We start from the raw sequence: 24,158 nt of genomic DNA, 5'->3' as shown, positions 1-24,158 counted from the left end.
AGCTGTTAAATATAGTTGAAAAGATAAATTTACCATTTATAGCTGCACATTTACGTAGGTTGCTTCAAAACAAGAGACATTAAACCTTCTTTTTGACCTGTTAATGCCTTACATTCACTCAATATTAGCAGGACTAATACTAAAAAGTCAGGGAAGGCTACAAATAATTATCTGAAAAAAAAGCTGCATTTGTTTTAAGCACTTTTTTTAAAAAAAATTATTTATTTAATCTAAATATATTTAGTCGAGTAAAGAACCTTTCCCTCTGAAATTATGTGCTGGTCAAGTGGAAAGGTGTAGAAATAAAATATACAATTAAAATGCAGTCAAACTCTGCTTAAAGAACAGAAAGAGTAAGTAAGTGAGTGAAATTTAAAAAGACAAAAATGTAATTAAAGAAGAGGAAATGTATCATCTGCAGTGACTTCAAAGATCAGATTTGGTGATTTTCAGGTAAAAAGTTTAAAATCACCTGCAAACTAAATATTTCCATATATTTACAATTAACTTCAGTTTCATTTGAATAACAAAATTCTATTCTGTGTATTTGTGCATAAAAGTCAGAAATCATATAAAGACTAACAATAAGTCCCTCTGATAACACTGAGCTGTTAAGCCTTGCCTTCATTCCTGTAATCCCACTCCGGTCTCCAGCCTTTTTTCTGTTTCTGAGCAACGCACAGAGCTGCAGACAGCACGAGCAGGACTCCAGCGGTCCTCATCCTGATGAGAAACACAACTAAACCTTTGAGAGCTCTCATAGTGTGAAACCATCATCTGTGTGAGATAAAGCAGTCGAAGTAGTTCAGGTAAAGGAAACTTACCTGTTCTGATAGTCAGAGGTAAAAGAGTGAGCACTGGATTAAACTGATGTTTTTTAATCTGAAACAGAAGGCGGGTCTTCAGTCTCCACTCCCATCAGCCAGAACATCATATATCAGGATTTCACTGCAGAGGGAAACCTGTTTTCCATCTCTGTTAACTCAGTTTGAAGCAACAAAACAACACAAAATGCGGTCTGTTTCCATCCAGCTGACATTTTAGAAACAACATTTAATGAGGCAGAAAATGTCCAGAGGAGAAAAAATATTTTGAAGTGTAAAGGTTGCAACGTGAGCTCAGTCCTCTGGGAGCTTTGATGTTTTAAGGTTCAAACTTCCTGCTCTTCATCTGGTGTCCATGTGCAGCTCGGAGCCTCCAGAGGTCCTGATAACTACAAGCATTCCTACAATTAAACACAGTTTATTAGCATTTTATCAGCATGTATCCCAAAGAGCAAATGCACCACTTCAAATGATGGGAATTTACTGAGATGCTTTCACTGTGATATATTTAATATGGAGAAATATTAAATCATTTGATACCTAGTTGTAAAACTAGGTCTACAAAGGCAAATGTTAACGTTTCAGTGACTCGCAAGACTAAATTATGAAGGCTTTAGCCCATATTATGTGGACACTTGTGCTGGTTGGTCCTTCCTAACAACTGTGCATCCCTAACTGTTTCATAACACACACAAATATCTCAATAAATAACTCAACTGATAAATGTGATGAGTTCAGTCAGTTTCCTAATTGTTTACAGGGATCAAACACCTTTTCCAGGGTCAAATTAAAGCACTTTTTAAGCACTTTCATGGTCCATTTTCAAGATTTTCCAGCACATTATCACTGGGATACATATTTATACTAATACATATATACTCAAAATGATTTCACATTTTTTAAATCACATTAAAAAGATGGTATTATGCAATAAGTCACTTGACAGAAAACAATAACTACTGATAGTTAATTCGGGGAAACTCCAGATTGTGAGCAAATCCGGTTTAAAACAGCTCTAATGTTGCTGCTGTGGTGTAACTCGGTCTAACACAGTAACCTGAACTATCCATCAAAATGACCAATTACATTAGGCTCCATAGGCACCGCTCAAACGGTTAAAAGTCAGTTTCTTCATGGGGTAGTTCAGCTCGGCACGCCTAATGTTTCCTCACAAGAGCTTGAACCTGCAGCAACTCGGGTGCACAGCAGACACTCGTGTGCACGTCTGCTGAGTTCTGCGCATGTGAATTGTTGAATTTACTTGTGAGGAATGAATCCATAATTAGAATTTGCAGTTGTCCAGCCAACGGCGACTCTCTGGCAGGGTCACAGACAGACTGACAGGTCACATGCAGATGTGCAGGCCAGGCGGAGAAATTTTCATTTTAGACTTTCTGACGCTTTCTCCATCTCATAAGCAAACTATTCAATCTTTTTTTTTAAATTAAAAAAAAATGGTTTCAAGCACTATAAATAAAATTTTTCTTAAGATGTTGGTGAATAAAGACAAACTTTCTGCTAAGATGCTGCCTCTGGAGGTTAAAGTTCCTGAGAGTGGTCAGTCCACAAGGCCGCAGATTCACGTCATTTCTTCAGGATGCAGCAAGCTGAGCCCCATGGACCTGCAAGTTCCCCTTCCAGGTCTGAGTCCAGGAGGGGTCCCAGCTTCCCAAATTTAACCAAGGGTCCTCCAGCCCAGAGTCAGTGAGGTCTTTTAGTTGTCAGCAGTTGTACAGGAGTTATAGTGGACTTAGTTGATGAAGAAAGAGGTGAGCTGGAAGGCAAAGCTTTCCGTTTACCAGTGGATCTACGTTCTAGCCCTCACACAAGATCTTGAGCTCCGAGTAATGAACTCTCCATGTCAGCCTTTCAGACAGAGGAGTTCAAAGTCCCTGCTTCTTCCTCAAAAGGAGTCACCTGACGTGGTTCGACATCAAATCCAAATGTCTGCAGGGATGCCCTACTTGGAGAAGATCCTGGGGTCCACCCAAAACACCTGGCCTAGTAGCAAAAGAGCATCCCTGAGGTGTGACTGGAAAATGTTGCTGGGGAAAAGGATGCCTCCTACCACCGTGACTGGACTTTGAACAAGCAGAAGAAAACAGATTCATCTTCCAGGAGAACAGATTTATCTGAACCTAATTTCATGGCAATCCATTTATCACTCAAATAAACATTTTTTAACTGAAATAAGGCAGACCAACAAACCAAAGACAACATTTTCCATCATCTCCTTTTATTTTTTCAAAACCAGGTCAAAAGCATACAGCTTTCAGGGTCCTCAGTTAGCTCTGTGGAAAGTGAGGAACGGCTCTAAGTCCAAGAGCATGCTTGCGCAGCAAACGGCCCCCGGCTCAATACAAAAGGAAAAGGAGGGGCAATAATGTTACCACCAGGCAAAAAGAAAAGAACTCCATCTACAACTAAAAATATATTCTCACTCCATCAATGGAATTACCGTCTTACAAAGCAGCACACATTTCATAAATAGCTGAAATCTGTGGCCCACGACATCCTCTGACCTGAAGAGCCCCATATTCAACTCTACAGTACTGATTATTGATTTCATTAATTTGGATCATTGTTGGGTAAAAAAAAAAAAAGCCTCATGTAACAAAACGGGGGGGGGGGGGGGGGGGGGGCACACCCAAACTAAACCTGGAAAGTGACAAAATGTTTAAGATGGACAGAAGTTCTGGGTCTGAAGGCCAAACCAGCAGTGATTTAAACCTGCATTCTTTGCAATGGGCAGCACCACGAGGCTCCCTGAATCTTAAACACTTCTCTGCAATGTAAGGTTTCAGCTACTAGTTTCAGGTCTTACTGAACACGTGATGCTCATTTTAGAAATTATGTTCTTTAGAAACTCCGGCTAGAGGGAATGAGTGAGGAATTTCAAACACATTCGCCCTTGTTTGTCACATCCAGTTTCAAAATGTGAGAACAGTGGTGGAGAAGACAGTTAGCGAGGATTTAACTAACCAGAAGGCGATGTTAAGATGGCTAGGCTGAGATTCTGAAGATTCAGAAGGTGTAAATATGTCCACTGTGCAGCTTCAAGGTGTCGGTGGACATATTTACACCTTCTGAATATGTCCACTGTGCAGCTTCAAGGTGTCGGTGTTCCTTTTTTTATTTCAAGTATCAAACTGGTAAAAACTTCCAGGAAGTACATGAAACATGAAATAACATACAAACTAATGTGGGCCACAAGTGTTAACTAGTAATACTCTAACATAAGTGTATGAAAGGACATCATTTGGTTTTGTTTGTTGCTAATAAGATGTTACAAAAGATTTGAGCACAAACGTTAAATCTTAAAGACAACCAGAACAAAGGTTTTTTGTGTTATGTTTTGGTCCCAACATTTGATGCAAAAGAAAATGGAAAGCTATCATAATGCCTGCAACAAGTTAAAACAAAGCTTTTCCCACTCATGTGGCCTTAATACAGGTTTAATCTGACCAGATACTTAGAAATTTCTGAGCACCACAAATTAATTTCCCTTTACTACCATAGATCGCTGACATTTCAGCCCTTCAATGAAAGTAAAATAAGGTCGATTAATTCAATAATCATTAACACACCTGTGCTTTTCCTACTACAATACTGCACATTACAGTTCAGCTGTGAAAAAGGCCTGCCGCATTTGGGAGAAACAGTCTACGTAAGTAATCTGGTGTAAACTGGATGAACAGTTTAACAGGTATTAAAACATAAATCAGGTTTAAACTGGGTGTGTCTTTCCCCCCACCTGTGTTCACCTGCAACCGCTCGCACTAAGAGCGATGAAAAGAAAACCTGCAGGGGACCATCAGTGGAGGAACATCACTTCTGCTCTGGCTGGCAGGGAGGTGAAAGTGGCGAGCACCAGTTGTTTCTAAAGCACCTCACGGATGATACTCTGCGAGTCAGTGATAAGAACAATGAAGGCGAGTGGTGTCGTGGGGAGGGAGTTTAACAGAAAAACAACATACAGCTGATAAAATAAGAAGCTACATATTGTGCCTGCTCGAGTTCAAACCACCAAAATCGAAAGCTACAATAAACCAGCAAAAACATCTTTAGGATAATCAGTCCAAAAAGGTGATCACTAAAAAGCTGTCTACAGTCAGAGGGGGGTCTTTTCAAATTTAATACTGAAAATAGCAGTCTCTACCTAAGTGGGATTACATTGGAGTTCTTTGTTTCCAGGTCTGAGCTTTGACTGATGATTGTACTTTAAGGGGTTATCAAAGAGACCTATGAAAACCTGACTGAGCTGAGTCCACACTGAAGATTCAAAATGTTAAAGTATACGCTACAATCTGATTTAAAAAAAAAAAAAAAAAAAAAAAACGCAAACTTAATTAAATTAACAGTATCAATTATTAAATGTATTTATACACAGCAAGATTTTCCAGAAGACATCGTGACAGTGAGAGGGGCACTGATGTGAGAAAATATCCAAACACTTGAGTCTTTGCTGTTGTCCTGAGTCACAGCAGGATTTATTAGAGGGAGGGATTATGTGAGGGAAAGGGGTCTCAGCCACAAAGTGCTTTTCCTAAAGCGTATCCTGCCTCTCAGAAGAGCAGCTGTGTGAAGGGATACAAACCAAAAAAAAAAAAAAAAACTCCAGTCTGATTCAATTTTATTTTGACTCAGTGAAATTGATGTAAATGAGCAAATTCCTCTGCACATCACAGAAGCCTGTGAGATGGGAAGGACAGAAGCTTCAACGTGAGGCAAGAATAAAGATCAGCGAGGCCGTCAGTCTTGCAGCTGGTCCTGGTGCAGTGACTGAGTACGATCACGGAAGGTGTGGAAGCAGAGCTGAGGACAAAGGGTTTTAACTGCGGGGCAGGCTGCACATTTCACAGTGCTCTGTGCCAGGCTGGTTCATGAAGGTGCAGTGGAGGCAGGACCACATGGATGAGGAGGAGGCGGGAACAGAGGGGCCGCCCATGGCTCCATAACCCAGAGAACTGGTGGGCTGCCCACCCACTGTACCTGGAAGAACAGGAGAGGAAAAATAGGATATTACTTTGGTGCAGCACAAAAGGGTTTTATGTAACCGTCTCTCTGGAAAGAAATTATGACATCTTTACTCTCAACAACTGAACAAAAGTTAATCTTTTCTTGAATGACCTACACCTTTATAAGTGTTCCCACTACAGGAACAGGGAAGAAGAAGCACCTCACAGGGGTAGGTGTGACTCGAGGCTTATTGGTTAATCTGATAACAGCCATGGGGGCACCAGCAGCCCATTTAAACTAGTATAAAAAAACAGATTCTACATTCTACAGATGGTCAAATCAGACAGAGCAGGTACTGTCTGTGCCACCGGAAATTCATACATTCTCACTGAGGACTTTATTTTCCACTTTCTGCTCACTTTTTAAAAACAGTGAGCAGAAAGTGGGGAAAGACTCACTGGGGAGGCAGCTGATTATATTGCTACATATAGTTGGCGAATGAGCTCTGTGCAGAGGAGTACCTTATAAACTGTACTATTTAATTCATTTAAAAAAGAAAAAAACTATTTCAGGTGCCCCTCAAAAATATATTCTAAATCTCCAGGAACCACAAAGTAAGACAGGTTTATTTAAAAATCTGATTTACTGCACAGCTGCTCAATGGTGGCCCATTGCTCCGACTTCTTCCAGGTCTGTGCCAGATCCTCATTAGAAGTTTTCACGGCTTCAAGTAGCAGCCCGATGCTGTCCTGCAAACACAAACACAAACACAAGCTCTCATCTAGCCACTGAAAATGATTCAAGATGCTGAGGGGAGTTTAAAAAAAAAACAAAAAAAAAACCTCTACACCAAAAGCCTGTGTTTTAAGCAGGACATGCAAATCTAATTAAGCAGTTCATTCCAGAAAAACAATTTTTTTGGTCATCGTGATGGGCCAGTTTAAAAACAAGCAGAAATGAGCAGAAAGATCTGAGTGAAAACATCCTCAGAGGACTGACTACTTCCAGACTGAAGAAGAATGTGGTCTGACCCATTGTCAGCATTATAAATGGGAAACAAATGAAAACCTGAAAGCATCAAAGCTTTGAACTTACTCTCAGAGGCATGACTTCATTGGTAACGAGGAAGAGGAGCAGATGGAAGTCTGACACGATGTCCAGGAATGATGTGGAGCTGCACTGGGACAGGTATGTGGCTAAACTGTGAAAATCCTGCGAACGAAGGAGAAAAACAAGATTATTATAATATACCTGATTTAGATTTGGCCATCTCCTCTTCACAACCATCATCTCAGGTATGTCCAGAAAATAGCTCTGAAAGTTCCTTTCTAACCACTTACACTGTGAACTCTGATTTTACCTCATAATCTTAACCATTTCCTTTAACTGAACTTTAAAAAAACAAAAAACTTTTTAGGGCATTTCCTCAAACTTAAATAATTAGTTCAAATGAAAAAATAAATTGGAGGCTGGAGGTGAACGCTGGAGGAGAAAGTGCAGGTGGTGGGTGACATAGTAACTGTTTCAGCCCCCAACCCCTCTTTCTTTGAAACAGCTGGGCAAAAAATGAGAGCTTTTCAGCAACTGATCCAAAAAAGTAAAACTTTAATCTCAAGTCTCTTGTTTAGAAGGTTAACTGTCCGGCCCTACTGTGCACCGTAAATTTGTTCACCACCTGCCCCACTCATTAGACTTTTCTTGGTGTTACCTTATCCACTTCCTAAAAATTTAAATGAAGTTGAAGGATCATTACTCTGACCATCCCAGAGACATAAGTAGAAGGAGAAATGATGTGACTTCTACAGAGTGATAAAAAAAATAGATGTTCAAAGGTGTTAAGAGGTGGGAGAAGAGCGAAATTTATATCAATTAAGATGTCTGAATTGCCCATTCCTCAAACTTTTTGACAACACTCACCCACCTATTTCCCTCTTAATCCAAATAATTTGATATCCGTTTTAGCTCTGGTTGAATCAGATGCGGGAAATAAGAACTTATGCTGTGAGTACTTACTTGTGTCTCTCCAAGAATATCCCGGTTTTCAATGGGGAAGCGTTGCGTGGAAGAAAAGGTGTACTGGGGATCCTTTGGAAAAGTTGTGGTTATCTGTGGAAGAAGATATTTGGAAACAGTGCCAGAATATAGTTTACTGCATTAAAGAAAAACTTAAGTGTTTATGCTTAAAGGGAAGACATCTTACTCACATCTATGATAAGATACTCCACGGGAAGAGGCCGAGCTAGAAATGTAACATCATTTCCAAATTTGTCTTTGTCCTGTTGGATATCAGAATCAGACAAAAACCTCATAAAAACTAATGAAAAACTAATAAATCTGGTTGACCAGACACCTGAACACAAAATAAGTATCTAGAACTCATTTTGTTCTTAAAAAAGAAAAAAAAAAAAAACTACTATGTACTATGCATTGCTCCATTTTAACACAGTGTGCTGCTTTGTCTCACCTTGTAGAAGACATCTGGTACATACTGCTCAGGGCTGGACTCTTTAGCGTAGCCCAGCTCAGGAGCATCTTTGCAGGGCAGTAGGCACTCGTCTCTCACAAGAGCCATGCACTGATTGGACACCTGGTATCCTTCAAAGTGCACCTGGTTATCTGGACCACCTGCACATAAAAAAGCACAGAGAAATATAAATATATGAAGTGCCTGTTGAAGAATGAAGACGGCAACTTCAGAGAGACCAGGAGCATGAGGGTTATACTTTTTTCTAAACACAGAACACAGGGTCATCCTGAAGGCCTCATCAGGACCTTTTTATACTGGCTCCCCATAAAGTTTAGGATCAATTTAAGATTTTGGTGATCAATTTCAGAGCTCTTCATGCCCAGATGCCTTTCTGCATCAATGAGTTTCTAGATCCATCTACTTGGTCTGTGAAGTCAGCTGACCGATGCTTGTGTGGTACCTAGGTACCACACAAGTACCTACTTTATGACTTTTGTTCTTAAAAAGCGCTGAAGTAAAGTAAGGCTGCCCTTGAGGGACAAACAAAAGCAATAGTGCCAATACATGAATACCTAATAGTTTTATCCTGATATTTTGTTTTCATAATCTCTGGAAGCCAAAAGCATAAAAACAGTCTGTTAACTGTATTTAAGATCATTAGTGACCTTTATGTAAATCTATTATATAAGTAAGTTGATCAATTTTCCACTAAGCCAGGATGCATTAGTCTACAGTCAGACTTTACAAGCTATTTCAAGGCATATAAGCAAGATCAACCTGATGGAGGGTTATAAATATCAACAAGGAAGTCATGCACACTACTATAACACTATAGTGTGTATAACACTGAGTATATAAAATCTGTTAAGCATTACACATGCAAGTCATTTGAAAGGAGCAAAACAGATGGACTTCGCCCCTGCTGGCACTGAGAAATGTAGCCATGACATCAGCTTTGGCTGCTGGGGCCTCATTCATGGGAATGAAAGTAATGAGGTCACTGCTGGGCGGTTTCTTGGAAGAAAAGGTGGTGAAAACATTCCTCCCTGATCCAGCAGAAAGTCTGGCTTCTCTTCCACAGCTGCTCTGGCATTGAATGGGAGCACATTTTTTAGTCATAGTTTTGGACTTGACTTAAAGTTAGGCTGCAAACGGAGCATTTAAACCAGTTTTCTTTACCACTGTAAGACTTCCATGGATGGGAAAGGCCTGAACATAGAGAGCCTACAGCGTGCTGCACTGTGGGGTGTCAGTAGATTCATGTTTTAAGTCTGTTAAGCCTTTTGTCTGATTCTTTCACACACCCCTCTCTCTCTCTGACATAGTTTAGTTTAACAAACAAAAGCAGGTGCAGCAGATTTATATAACAAAATGTCAGATACCAACATAATTGTCCAGTATGTTTATAACTTCACCAGATAACAAGACATAGACCCCTTTCTGTTCTTCACTGTCTGCATAATTTTCCTGTAACACCTTTGATCCTCTGCTTATACTGAGGCAGCTAGCTTGTGGCTGGCTCTGAGCTCTGGATAGTTTTAGCCACTCTGCCCTTATTAACTTCTTCAAAATGTACATATTCAGAGTGCCAGTTTAGCTCACTGGTTGAGCACGCACCCATATGTCTTCTAGCTGAAATGCAGGAGCCTGCCCTGTAAGACCTGCAGCCCTTTGCTGTGAGTCTTCCCCAGCTCTCTCCTCCTCTGTGCCTACTCTGAACTGGTAAATAAAGGTAAAAAGCCCCCCAAAAATAAAAGTACATATTTAGCTGGGTGAGGGTGATGTTAGTGTCAGAATCAGAATCAGAATGCCTTTTATTGTCATTATACAGGATGTACAATGAGATAGGAGTGTCTGATTAGGTTTGGTGTTCAAGTTTTTGTAATGGTCCCCCCATGGCTAGCTTTGTTGAATTTCATTCACAGTGAGGAGCTTCCAGACTAACATGTTAGGGTGTAGCCATGTCTGGCTCACCTATCTGCAGGCATTACTTATTAGAAATGTCAGAAGAACGTTTTAAAGAAGAGATGCCCAGTTTAAGTTTTTTTTTTTTCTCTTCATGATTGCATAAGTATGCCTGCAGCGATAAAGAAAATATTCCCCCTATCGTTTCTTATTCATAATCCCCTCACTTTTGTCATTAAAACAAAAAAGTACTAACCTGTTGCCATTACAGTCACAAATTTGGATCCAAAATGTCCATCTCGAGAAAGTCTGCAGGGGTTTGAATGCTGGTTCTGGAAGTATCCCGCTGTGATGCACTCCTCCGCACTCAGGTAATATGAGTCCTAAAAGAAGTAAGGACATTATAAATACATAGAATAAACAAAAAACATAATTGAGACTAACAGATCATCTTTGAGTCCGATGTAGCCTCACCTTGTTTCTTGTGTAGCGGACAGTGCCTATCCTCGTATCCTCCGACAGCAGGTCAGTGAAGATCCATCCCACCTGCAAAACAAGTAAACATGTATGTAAATGATAACTTCTATAACTCTTATCTATTTGAATATGCAATGATTTTAGATGATGTAACAAAAAACAAGTTTAACTCAGTTTTTGATTTTTAAAAATTTAATCTATTTGTCCATTTGCAACGAAAAACTGCAGGTGTACAGTAATGAGTAATTTAATTATCAGGACTTTCAAATGGTAGAAACACACACACACACACACATACATACATACATACATACATACACACACACACATATACATACATACATACACACACACACACACACATATATACATACACACACACAACACACACACACATATACATACATACACACACACACACACACACACACACACACATACACACACACACACACACACACATATATACATACATACACACACACACACACACATACATACATACATACATACACACACACACACATACATACATACATACATACACACACACACACACATATATACATACATACATACACACACATATATACATACATACATACACACACATATATATACATACATACATACATACACACACATATATATACATACATACACACACATATATATACATACATACACACACATATATATACATACATACACACACATATATATACATACATACACACACATATATATACATACATACATACATACATACATACATACATACATACATACATCACACACACACACATATATATATATACATACATACATACATACATACATACACACACATATATATATACATACATACACACACATATATATATTAGGGGTGGGACTTTAACGCGTTAATTTCGATTAATTAATTACGGGGAAATTAACGCGTTAAAAATTTTAACGCATTTTAATCGCACTTTGCACCGTGGAACGTTTCTCAGTGCGCGAGTTCCCGGCATACAGATTATATCGACGCACAATGTCCAAATTAGGGGCCGCATCCTGCGAAGGACCCGGCCCACGTCTTTCGCAGCCCACGAACAACACAAAGGCCGGAAGTGAGCGCCTAGCCACCGTGAGTGCGAAGCACAGCTGTGTAAAAGCAGCTGGTTAAACGGAGAACGAACTTTTTCTCCTTTTTGTGGTTTAATTTGAAGTCTGTAATTCAAAATAAGCTGTTAAAACAAGCATAACACATTTCAACATCAAGGAATACAGCTGAGCTAATGATTAATTTCCAACTATAACAAGTGAGACATTAATGTTGACTAAAACTATCCAGTTATGAAGCTTAACTTTAATTTCAGGTGTTTGCTTATCACAGGAGCACTTCCACCCTTCATTGGTCTGTGTAGCAGACTGGTGGGAAAATGAACAAAATTTTGAAGTTTAAGCTTATGTATATTGATTCATTCATCAACTAAACTTAAATTAATATTTCTCATGTCAAATATTGAAATGCGATTAAAATGCGATTAATTTCGATTAATTAATTACAAAGCTTGTAATTAATTCCATCCATCCATCCATCCATCCATTTTCTTCCGCTTATCCGGAGCCGGGTCGCGGGGGCAGAAGCCTAAGCAGAGAAGCCCAAGCTTCCCTCTCCCCAGCCACCTCCTCCAGCTCATCCGGAGGGACCCCAAGGCGTTCCCAGGCCAGCCGAGATACATAATCTCTCCAGCGTGTCCTGGGTCTACCACGGGGCCTCTTCCCGGTGGGACATGCCCGGAACACCTCACCCAGGAGGCGGCCAGGAGGCATCCTAATCAGATGCCCGAGCCACCTCAACTGGCTCCTTTCGATGTGGAGGAGCAGCGGCTCTACTCTGAGCCCCTCCCGGATGGCCGCACTCCTCACCTTATCTCTAAGGGAGAGGCCAGCCACCCTTCGAAGGAAACTCATTTCTGCCGCTTGTATTCGCGATCTTATTCTTTCGGTCACTACCCAAAGCTCGTGACCATAGGTGAGGGTAGGAACGTAGATCGACCGGTAAATCGAGAGCTTCGCTTTTACGCTAAGCTCCCTCTTCACCACGACGGACCGCTGCAGCGTCCGCATCACTGCAGAAGCAGCCCCGATCCGCCTGTCGATCTCCCGTTCCCTTCTCCCATCACTCGTGAACAAGACCCCGAGATACTTAAACTCCTCCACTTGAGGCAAGAACTCGTTCCTGAGCCGGAGATGGCACTCCACCCTTTTCCGGCTGAGGACCATGGCCTCAGACTTAGAGGTGCTGATTCTCATGCCAGCCGCTTCACACTCGGCTGCGAACCGTTCCACTGCGAGCTGGAGGCCCCCCCCTGATGAAGCCAACAGAACCGCATCATCTGCAAAAAGCAGAGATGAGACTCTGAGGCCACCAAGGAAGAAGCCTTCCGCCACCTGGCTACGCCTAGAAATTCTGTCCATAAAAATTATGAACAGAATCGGTGACAAAGGGCAGCCCTGACGGAGTCCAACACCCACAGGAAACAAATCCGACTTATTACCGGCTATACGGACCAAGCTCTCACTGTGGTTGTACAAGGACTGAATGGCCCGCAACAATGAGCCAGACACCCCATACTCCCGCAGAACCTCCCAAAGAACACCCCGAGGAACACGGTCGAATGCCTTCTCCAAGTCCACAAAGCACATGTAGACTGGTTGGGCAAACTCCCACGCACACTCGAATATCCTTGAGAGGATAAAGAGCTGGTCCAGCGTTCCACGACCAGGACGAAAACCGCATTGTTCCTCCTGAATCCGAGGTTCGACTAACGGACGCACCCTCCTTTCCAGCACCCTGGCATAGACCTTACCGGGGAGGCTGAGGAGTGTGATCCCCCGAAAGTTGGAGCACACCCTCCGGTCTCCCCTCTTAAAGATGGGGACCACCACCCCGGTCTGCCAATCCAATGGCACTGCCCCAGATCTCCACGCGATGTTGCAGAGGCGTGTCAACCAAGACAGCCCTACAACATCCAGAGCCTTCAGGAACTCAGGGCGAATCTCGTCCACCCCAGGGGCTCTGCCACCAAGGAGTTGTTTAACTACCTCAGTGACCTCACCCCCAGTGATGGTCAAGTCATCCCCCTCATCCCCAGACTCTGCTTCCACTACAGAAGGCGTGTCAGTGGGATTCAGAAGGTCCTCGAAGTATTCCTTCCACCGTCCGACTATAGCCTCAGTTGAAGTCAGCAGCACCCCCCCCGCACTATAAACAGTGTGAGTGAAGCACTGCTTTCCCCTCCTGAGTCGCCTGACGGTTTGCCAGAATCGCTTCGATGCCGTCCGAAAGTCTTTTTCCATAGCCTCACCAAACTCCTCCCACACCCGAGTTTTTGCTTTGGCCACTACCCGAGCTGCATTCCGCTTGGCCTGTCGATACCTGTCAGCTGCCTCCGGAGTCCCACAGGCTAACCAAGCCCGATAGGACTCTTTCTTCAGCTTGATGGCTCCCTTCACCTCCGGTGACCACCATCTGGTTCGGGGGTTACCACCACGACAGGCACCAACCACCTTGCAGCCACAGCTCTGAGCAGCAGCCTCAACAATGGAGGTGCGGAACATGGTCCATTCGGACTCAATGTCCTCAGCCTCCCTCGGAATGCTGTCGAAGTTCTGCCGGAGGTGGGAGTTGAAGATCTCCCGGACTGGGGCTTCTGCCAGGCGTTCCCAGCGCACACTCACAATACGTTTAGGTGTGCCAGGTCTGTCCAGCATCTTCCCCCGCCACCTGATCCAACTCACCACCAGGTGGTGATCAGTTGACAGCTCAGCTCCTCTCTTCACCCGAGTGTCCAGAACATACGGCCGCAGATCTGATGATACGATTACAAAATCGATCATCGACCTGCGACCTAGGGTGTCCTGGTGCCATGTGCACTTATGGACATCCTTGTGTTCGAACACGGTGTTTGTTATGGACAAACTGTGGTTTGCACAGAAGTCCAATAACAAAACACCATTCGGGTTCAGATCGGGCAGGCCGTTCCTCCCAATCACGCCCCTCCAGGTCTCACTGTCATTGTCCACGTGAGCGTTGAAGTCTCCCAGCAAGACTATGGAGTCACCAGATGGAGCACTCTCCAGCACCCCACCCAGCAACTCCAAAAAGGGTGGGTACCCTGAACTGTCATTCGGCGCATAAGCGCAAACAACAGTCAGGACCCGTTCCCCAGCCCGAAGGCGCAGGGAAACTACCCTCTCGTCCACCGGTGAAAACTCCGACGTACAGGCAGCAAGCCGGGGGGATACAAGAATACCCACCCCAGCTCGCCGCCTCTCACCGAGGGCAACTCCAGACTGGAACAGAGTCCAGCCCTTCTCCAGGGGACTGGTTCCAGAGCCCAGGCCATGCGTTGAGGTGAGCCCAACTATGTCTAGCTGGTATCTCTCAACCTCACGCACTAGCTCAGGCTCCTTCCCCACCAGAGAGGTGACATTCCATGTCCCAACAGCCAGTTTCGATAGCCGGGGATCGGTCCGCCAGGGCCTCCGCCCTCGGCCACCGCCCGACACACATTGCACCCGACCCCTACGACACCTCCTGCGGGTGGTGGGCCTGCAGGAGGGCGGGCCCATGTAACCTCTTCGGGCTGCGCCCGGCCAAGCACCACGAGCTAATGCCTGGCCACCAGACGCTCTCCCTCGAGCTCCCTCCCCAGGCCTGGCTCCAGGGTGGGGCCCCGGTAACCCTATCCCGGGCAGGGTAAACTGTTCCCTTGTTTTTTCACTCATAAGGGTCTTCTGAACCGCTCTTTGTCTGGACCCTCACCCAGGACCAGTTTGCCATGGGAGACCCTGCCAGGGGGACAAGCCCCCAGACAACATAGCTCCTGGGATCACTGGGACACACAAACCCCTCCACCACGATAAGGTGGCGATTCACGGAGGAGTTGTAATTAATTCGATTAATTTTTTTAATCGAGTCCCACCCCTAATATATATACATACATACATACATACACACACACATATATATATACATACATACATACACACACATATATATACATATATATATGAGAAAACGTGTCTCCTCATTGGTGTTCTGGTTTTACATGCGAGTGATTGCCTCACTTCACAGTATTAAATACACGATGTGTGAGCCACTACACAGTGCTGACAGATGACTGATAGCTGCTCCTCCTCACCTACACATTCCTACACACATGAAAACACTGAGCTACACCTGATTAGCCTGCCTGTGCTAGGCTGTCTCTTAACTTACAACCATGATTAGGATACAAAAATAGTATCCTATGAGCTAAAAATAGTCCAGAGAAAAGTTTGCCATGAGAAATAATTAATTCTTGCAGAGCACAGTGAATTTCATCAATTTCCTGGCATTTTTACCTTTAGAAGCAGTGACACACTCTTCTCTGACATGCCTTATAGATATGTTATTTGATTAAAGAGATTTTCACAGATGCAACTGTAACTGAAGAAGTGATGAGTCAAGTGGGTGGGCGTAGGTAGTGATTACACTAGTCAAACTAACTGGACTTCTGGAGGACAAAAACAATAGGGAATGTTATGTATTGCCTATTTTGAGTACACCCTTAAGTTTCATGTCAGATTTTTTTCCTCTGGTAATCGATGCCCCACTTGGAGTGAAAGGCTAATTAAGCTGCTGTTGTGGCACTTCTTGATGTCATTTAGGTGTCTCGAGCCTCTCTGACAAACTTCCAACTTGAAACTCAGTATAATTGAAACAGTATTTATAAACTTACTTAAAGCACATGTGCATCTTTTTTCATGCACACACATACAGTTCTGACTGTATGCAAACATGAAAGCAAGGCAAAGTCAAAAAGAGCACCCAAGAGAAAAGAAAGCCAACCTTGCACAGGCCCAGTTTAGCAGCAATCTCATCCACAGCGGCAGCTTTGGGATCCTCCAACAATTCCAGGCTGTTCTGGGTGGCATTCTGAAACACAGCAGAGAAGAATAGCAATGCTAATACAATTGCTGCTCAGTGAGGACTTTCACTCATTACTTGAAGGATAAACACAGGGGGCTACACTTACTAGGCAAATTAACAAAATCAACTTCACTTAAAGAGCCGACTCAAGCGGCGATACATTCGGTGGGGATGTCTCACCTGTGGGGGTTCATAGATGGCAGCCACCTCTGCTCTGATGCCCAGGGGGATGTCTTTGTGCTCCGTGTACCTGCCGTACAGGTAGCCCATCCTCTGATTGCCTGTCTTCCTCCAGAAGTCCAGGAAGCGGTCAGCAATGGTGTGGTTCTCAAACATGATGTTGTCCACATGTCTGTATTTCTGGGAGAAAAACAGAAAAACTACACTCACATACAGAATGCTACTTAGGATTCAAACATAGGTCAAGTAATTGTTTTTGTCTTTAAATCATGTGGAAGCAGAAGTATAAGACTGCATGCTGGAATATACTTGGGGATTAAATTCTGTGTTGCACTTTACTGAAGCTCACAGTGACTTACCAAAAAATATTTCTGCAACAAACATTTATATGAATATAAATTATTAATAGGGACAAAATAAGTGTGCCCAATATTAAGCAATAAAAAGGAGCAGAGTTTTTACTGTTGCAGACTAATCTGATCCATCCATCCAGTTTCTCAACCACTTCAGGGTTCTGTGGGGGCTGGAGCTAATTCCAGCTATCACAGGTTGAGATGTGGTGTACACCCTGGACATGATGCCAGTCCCTCACGTAAATAAGCATAATAGGTCCCCTTTAAGTATTTTTTTTTTTTGGTGTGATATTTGTACTTGAGAGAAGGAACTCAATACTTCTCCCAGCCCTCATTATCACAACATACCTGTCTGTTCAGTGTGATGGCACTCGGCTGGCACTTGGTGCAGATGCCCTCCGGCCAGGGAGGGTGACCCTCGCAGCCTGACTTTATCTTACAGCTGATGTTCTCCAGAGCTGCAAACTTCCCCCTGCCGGAGAGCAAAACTGTGTCAGAATCTGACATTATGAGCAACCCCACTGGAAAAATTAAAGACGGCCCCTCACTTATCGGCTCCACCAGTTAGCTTGCGAAGATATGCGTGGAATGACATGTGCTTCACCGGTGGGTCAAGGTGATTCAGGTAGTCTTCGTCAAAAGGCTGGAATCAGAAGAAACATGTTTTATAATACTAGCACTCATTATTTAAAAAACAAAGCACAAGGATGAATTCTGTTACCTCTAGTGGTACACAGTGCACACATTTTCCAAGGGCACCATGGCGACATCTGGAACAATTGAAAAAAATGATTAGTCATCCAACATCTGTATTTAGTTCAGATGTGTGTAGCTGGTCCTCTTCCTTACAACTGCGGATCTCTGTTCCTGTAGATCTTGCCATCTTGCTTGGCCAGGTACCGATCAATCTCATCTTCCTGGACCTGGGGAGCCGAGAAGGACCGCGGGATCGAGGAGGATGAAGATGAGGATGAGACGGATGGTAGTGATGAAGATGTGTGAGGGGTGGCCGTGTCCATAATCTCCCCAGAGGTGGTGGAGGATTCTGAAGGGAACAAAAACAACATGTCCCCATGCCTACAAAACACAGAAAAGAAACAGAAATGAGATGATTAAGGCTGTGTAGGTAGGCAGACAACTGCACTTCTGGACACTAAAACTCCCCTGAGAAGAAATTGTGAAATTCAGACTCTAATTAATGCCCCAAATCTGTTTGTTTCTACTTACTTAATCTTAAGAAGGCTGAGGGCTTTGTTCTGGGAAAGGATCTCTCCGGTCTTGTTGCGGTTCAGGTAAACAGAAAACCCATTGGAGTTAAACCCAAATTCTTTGGCCACCTGTGGGGGAAGTGGACACAGAATGCTGATAACAGACAAAAATAACATTTTACACAACCTGATAAAAATTACTAATCTCCAAGACATCTGACACTTTAAATTCACCATGAAGCATTAAAAGTCAAAAACTTGTTCAGCTAGGAGTGAATTCAGATCACATATGCTGGTTCTCATGAAAGGCTGTCCGCTCTTGAAAAGATGCCAATTACTCACTCAAAGCAGATTAGCAAAGAGCGCCAGCCTGGAGGAATACCTCTTCATGGCTGTTTAACAAGAAGCCAAACTATGTTAAGAAAAGCACTTTAAGCAGATCGAACAGGAGGGTATCCCTCGTAGCACTTTTATGTTACGTCATGGCAATTGGTAAACACCTAGCCTGATGCTGATGATTTCCCTGTTTGGGCCTTTTTGCTGTATACACACATTTTTTGAAGCTGCCAAAAAGGTTTTAGACAGAACCATTTTAACCTGTTAATTGAGGTTTCATTTACTCTGGTCCCCCCATCAAATAGTCAAAAATTACTGGATGCTCCTTGGTGTTAGCCAAATCCTCAACCACAAATCCAACTCTTTCGCTCTAAACTGCAATGACACATAAAGACATATTGGGTTGAGTGGTATGAACCATAATTTCATTATATATATAAAATTAAAACTTTTTGTATTGTGTTATTCTAGACACCGTTTTACGTAATGATAGACTTGTCATAACTTATATTACTGCATATTTTGGCCTTATAACATACAGACAAGAGAAAAATACTGAACTCAAATTTTGTTCGTCTTTATTGGTTCTGTTCCATGAAATACATTTCACTGCTAACTGAATTTCAACAGAATTACACTAAATGCCAGTATACGATGTGCTCCAGCAGCTCTAAACCTATACTGGCAAAGTCCTTAATTTAATAACCATTAGTGCACCTTAAAGCAGTTCTCTCACATAAGAACAAAATGATTATCTTGGCATTAAACCTGAACTCATAACGGCACTTATTAAAGAATAAAAGCCCAGCACAACATTGCCTCCTGCAATAGCTAAGCCATTTAATGACAATGGGAAAGATGCAGTTGTTTTTATCTATCGTTAAAGTTCGAGCTAATAAAATTAGTAGAGAACAGAAGAAGTCCTTAATTTAATAACCATTAGTGCACCTTAAAGCAGTTTTCTCACATAAGAACAAAATGATTATCTTGGCATTAAAGCTGAACTCATAACGGCACTTATTAAAGAATAAAAGCCCAGCACAACATTGCCTCCTGCAATAGCTAAGCCATTTAATGACAATGGGAAAGATGCAGTTGTTTTTATCTATCGTTAAAGTTCGAGCTAATAAAATTAGTAGAGAACAGAAGAACAGTGAGAAGCATAGAGGTTGTTTGAGGACCACTCTTCTCAGGACACCAAAGAACAGCACAAGATATTGTCACTAAACTCTGGATAGAAAAGTACACAATCAGACATTGTTTTCAGCTTCTTTTTTCTGTCTGAGCTGCACAAATATAACCAGCAAGGCTCCAACTGTCTGGCTCACTGGCTGCACTTCAGTGGGGCCTGAAAACTTTTCATTGATCTGCAGGCTTGCCCTAACACATACATTTTTGATGAGGTTCTGCTGCAGCACTTGTCTGCTGTTACATATTTCTATATTAGGTTTTTCAAAGCCATGATTAAAATGCACTGTAATTATTTTCCATCCTTGTATGTAAATTTGAAGCATTACAGAGAAAATTCCCCCCAAAACCTGGGGAATGTGCCCCTTAAATACTTGCCCTAAGTGGGGCTTGTACGGGAATAATACTCATCAGTTTTAATAAAGGCCTTACACATTATCTTTTTACCTGAGAGTGTATTTTGTCATTTTATTGTCAATTTGCTATAACTTCTGCTCTCCCTCTCTGTCTTGTTTTCTTTTGTATTATCTCTGTTCTTTTCCTTGGTCACTTCAACACCAGACATTTTACAAATACAGCAGCTCATTTCATTTTTATAAGTTCAGTGTTAGCTAGACTGAAACTTGTCTTTGGACTGATGCTTCACCTTAATAATGTTAGTGTGACCTGTCGGAGGTTCCTGGGGATTAATGGAATTACAGTAACTTCACTGAGACTGCTGTTTGTGCTTGCAACATCCAGTGTTTTTTGGTTTTTCGGTGAGCAGGGTCTTTGTTGGTTGAATAAGAGTTACACTTTTAACTAGCAGTTCATGTCAGCATGTCTTCCAGTTCACATCTCTGAAGCCTGTCTGTGGGAGCCAAACTTCCTGAAACACCAAAGGGCATCCGCAGTCCTGCAGAGTTGGACTAACATCAGATTATGTGCTGATTTCAGTCAAACTATGCAGCACTTCCAGCCAGTGATTTGGCACTGGTGTAAATGTTGGGCTCAACATTACAAGACAGCTGTAACTGGGTGCAAAAATTTCCCAGATTATATGCGCTACATTTGGGGAGTGGATTAAATTATACACAAGCCTGCACTAAAATTCAGGTCCTATGAAAACAGACTGCTTATTACCTGCTTTCATCTGTGCCTTCTGTGGTGTGAAGCAATGCCTGGACCGTAAAACATCTAACACACTCCCTGAACACGTAATTCCTTGTGCAAACCACAAGAACACACAGAAGCGGTGCAGGACTGACCTGCTCTAGTAGTTCCTGCACAACTTCATGCATGTACAGGTACAAGAAAAACAAAACAAACCAGTAAGTGAACACTGTGACAGCCAGATACACCTGTACTGCTTTAAAGATAGAACAGGTGAAGGAGAAAAGATGTGTGTGTTCTGCAGAAAAGGACCACACAATGCAGGATTTGAGGAGGCCTCAGTAACAAGTAAGGATTGGAAACTGATAAGTAAATATATTTCTGTAGAATGCCTGCTTATAGGCTAGTTTCTTTTTAAATTACTCATCCATTTTGTTTGTGGAGAGGAAAAAAGAAGAGGCCTGCACATGTTTTCAGTGTAGTATGGAACCAAATTAGAAAAAGGCTTGCACTCAGTTTTGGTGTGGATAGTTTTAGGGAAGCAGTGTAAGGGAAATTCTGAGGCAAAACCCAAATAAAAAGACATCAGTGCATCCCTACAAAAGATGAACACAGCTACGTGTCACCTGCTGGTTTCTGAAGTCCTGTATTGAAGCCTTGAGATGAACGTTTCCACTGTCTTGGTTACAAGAAACCGGATGTGACGGGTCATACTCTTGAAACTGCTTGCTCACTGGCTAATGACCAATCTTTTTTACTGTCCATGATCCCTACCTAATTTTACAATTATAGCAATTACAAAATATGGTACTTACTGGGGTTAGGTTAATTGGCTAATCTAAATTGCCCATAGGTGTGACTGAGTGCGTGAATGTGAGTGTGAAAGGTTGTCTGTCACTCCGTGTTGGCCCTGCAACAGGCTGGCGACCTGTTCAGGGTGTACCCTGCCTCTCGCCCTATGACAGCTGGGATAGGCTCCAGCCCCCCCGCGACCCTTAACAGGATGTGCGGAAGCGAATGGATGGATGGATGGATGGCACTGCTGTATCTTGCAGGTAAAAAACATGGGCATCTTCATGAACTGAAGATGAGCTGAGGGAGAATGTGCAGATAAGGGTGGCACCTTGAGTTTTTGACTGCATGAGGACATGGTGTTACTACTTCCAGAAAATGTAAATAAGGACAACAAGGTGACAAAGACTGAGCCAGAGGAGCTGGCGAGGGAGTGCTGATGCCTGGCACCTTGTGGCAGTCAGACACTCCAGAAAACACTTTTTCCCCCTCCTCTACATCTGCAAAAGTTGAGGACAGTTACTTTCGAGGTCATCTTCCAGTCGCATCTGCCTCACAAACTCCCAGGTGGTCACGAGCATAACAAAATATGATTATCCAGGCTTAGATGTTAATGTTGAACAACTTTTCACTGATTATTGCCTTCATCATGTAATCTTCAGTTAAAGTAAAAGACAGCTAAATACAGGATAGTTTACTGTTTTCATTGGCATTCATTGGGCTGGTCAGTAGGGATATTTATAAAATAAATTTTTTTAAAAAAGCAGCAGGGGGAGCTTTGGCAAGAAGACAGCTGGCAGCAGGATGACCACCTGATTAAAATCCTGCACTGTCCAGAAGTCAGCCACCACTTTAATTTGAAGGCTGAACTGAGCTCCTGTACTGAAGTGCCAGGGTAAACTGATAAATCTTGAGGCTTGAAAACAGTTGTTGATTCCCTGAGCAGTTAAGGAGCTGAGAAGAAAACAACAGTCATGAGCGCTGATATATTTAACACATTACCTTCTTTAAAAAAGCAGCAGCTGTCTCCCTCTTTGTTGAAGTAATTTTCTTCATCCCTTCTGGGGACTGTACCCTGACGATCTAAAGAAAATACAGAAATAAACGCACAATTCAGTCGTTACAGTACAAACGTGAATCCAGTGCTGCATTTCAAACACCTGTCAGTCAAAACCAGGGCGCAGCTCCCCCCTTTCTGCCCCCTCTGGTGTCACTGTCGGGGTATTAATGACAACCGTGACAGTGCAGAAAGGAAAGTCGTGTTAACGTTAGCTCATCAGCCTCTGGTTTTGCTGCAACATGTCGATGTTGACATTGAACTACTCTGAAAAGCTGTCATTGTGTGTTGGCTCATTCACAGAGTAAAATCACTTTTATTGAATGTGCAACATCGCAGCTCCCATTTTTACCGAGTTTTTCGTGCTCCTGTCATGCTAAAGGGCTGAAAACATATTTCAGTCATTTTATCCCAACCGTTATTGTCGCTCTCCAGTTAGCCAATAATGACTCTTTTCATTTGGATGTCGTCAGCTAGCCTACGAGCTAACACTAGCCGGCTAGGTAAACAGGCCCCGGTCACTCTTCGCTAATGCTAATTCGCTAACGCTAGCCGAGCTAATTCTGCTGCCTCATCACTCAGGACTCCGGCTAACAGGCTAGCTGACGTTGGCCGAGCCGACCCGCCGCAGTACTTACAATATTATCGGCCATGCCGCTCGGGTAGGTGCGCCTGGTATGTGTGGCTGCGTTAATAGACAGACAGGTAAAAACAAAGATCCCGTAGAGCTGCCGTGTGTGTGTATGTGTCAGCGAAACTCCATCCCACAACTCAAACACAGGGTGTTGCACACATTAGCGCCCCGACCGTTGTTTCTCATCGAGTCCACAGCGGAGCGATCACGGCCGAAACAAAGACGCTGAAAACAAAGGTTCCACTTTTATCTTAATTTTGTTTCTCCCTTCACTGACTGCCTCCCACCACCTGACATCCTCCACGTGATGCCACGCAAAATTTTACTTTGACAATGAATATTTTCAGACAGTCATTTTTGGCTTGTTGTAGTGAATTGTTAACAATGACCACATTAAAAAAAATACAAAAACAAAACAAAACAAAACAAAAAACGGAGCTTTTAACGTGGGACGGTTAAAACCACTGTGAGGTCTGTGATGATGATGTGACCCAGACTCTAAACACTGTAACACTATCGTATGAAAATATGGATTTTCTGGATTTTTAAAAATGTTTTGTAAAGTCTTTTCAAGCAGATAATTATCACAATAATTAAACATTTTAACTGGAGTTAGAGTTACATGTTTGCACTGATGAAGATGAAGACCTGTGATGGTTAGTTTGTTCAACCACCAGCACAAATATAAACAGAATAATTACAGAAATATTTAGGAATAAAA

At 42.6% G+C, this 24,158-nt stretch overlaps 1 protein-coding gene across 1 annotated transcript; it reads right to left on the bottom strand.

The window, feature by feature from the left end:
* Positions 1-3,452: 3,452 nt before the first annotated feature.
* On the bottom strand, positions 3,453-23,650 carry nploc4 (NPL4 homolog, ubiquitin recognition factor). Its single transcript, XM_030754558.1, has 17 exons — positions 23,442-23,650; positions 22,749-22,829; positions 18,358-18,467; positions 17,980-18,207; positions 17,852-17,900; positions 17,679-17,773; positions 17,479-17,602; positions 16,778-16,957; positions 16,517-16,603; positions 10,630-10,701; positions 10,412-10,538; positions 8,248-8,408; positions 7,988-8,059; positions 7,797-7,889; positions 6,879-6,995; positions 6,430-6,532; positions 3,453-5,816 (listed from the first exon to the last, which is right to left on the bottom strand). Exons 1-17 carry the CDS (start codon positions 23,454-23,456, stop codon positions 5,656-5,658), a joined length of 1,875 nt encoding a protein of 624 aa, XP_030610418.1. The 5' UTR covers positions 23,457-23,650; the 3' UTR covers positions 3,453-5,655.
* Between the last annotated feature and the right edge of the window lie 508 nt (positions 23,651-24,158).

The sequence above is a fragment of the Archocentrus centrarchus genome, chromosome 19, assembly GCF_007364275.1.
Source record: "Archocentrus centrarchus isolate MPI-CPG fArcCen1 chromosome 19, fArcCen1, whole genome shotgun sequence".
In the NCBI taxonomy this organism is placed as follows: Eukaryota; Metazoa; Chordata; class Actinopteri; order Cichliformes; family Cichlidae; genus Archocentrus; species Archocentrus centrarchus.
This window is presented reverse-complemented; position numbering and strand designations above follow the sequence as displayed.

Coding starts and splice junctions, on each gene's coding strand:
- nploc4 (XM_030754558.1), bottom strand. Junction 10,539..10,629: donor TCCGCTACACAAGAAACAAG/GTGAGGCTACAT, acceptor TACTTCTTTTAG/GACTCATATTACCTGAGTGC. Junction 6,533..6,878: donor ATGAAGTCATGCCTCTGAGA/GTAAGTTCAAAG, acceptor TTGTGTTTGCAG/GACAGCATCGGGCTGCTACT.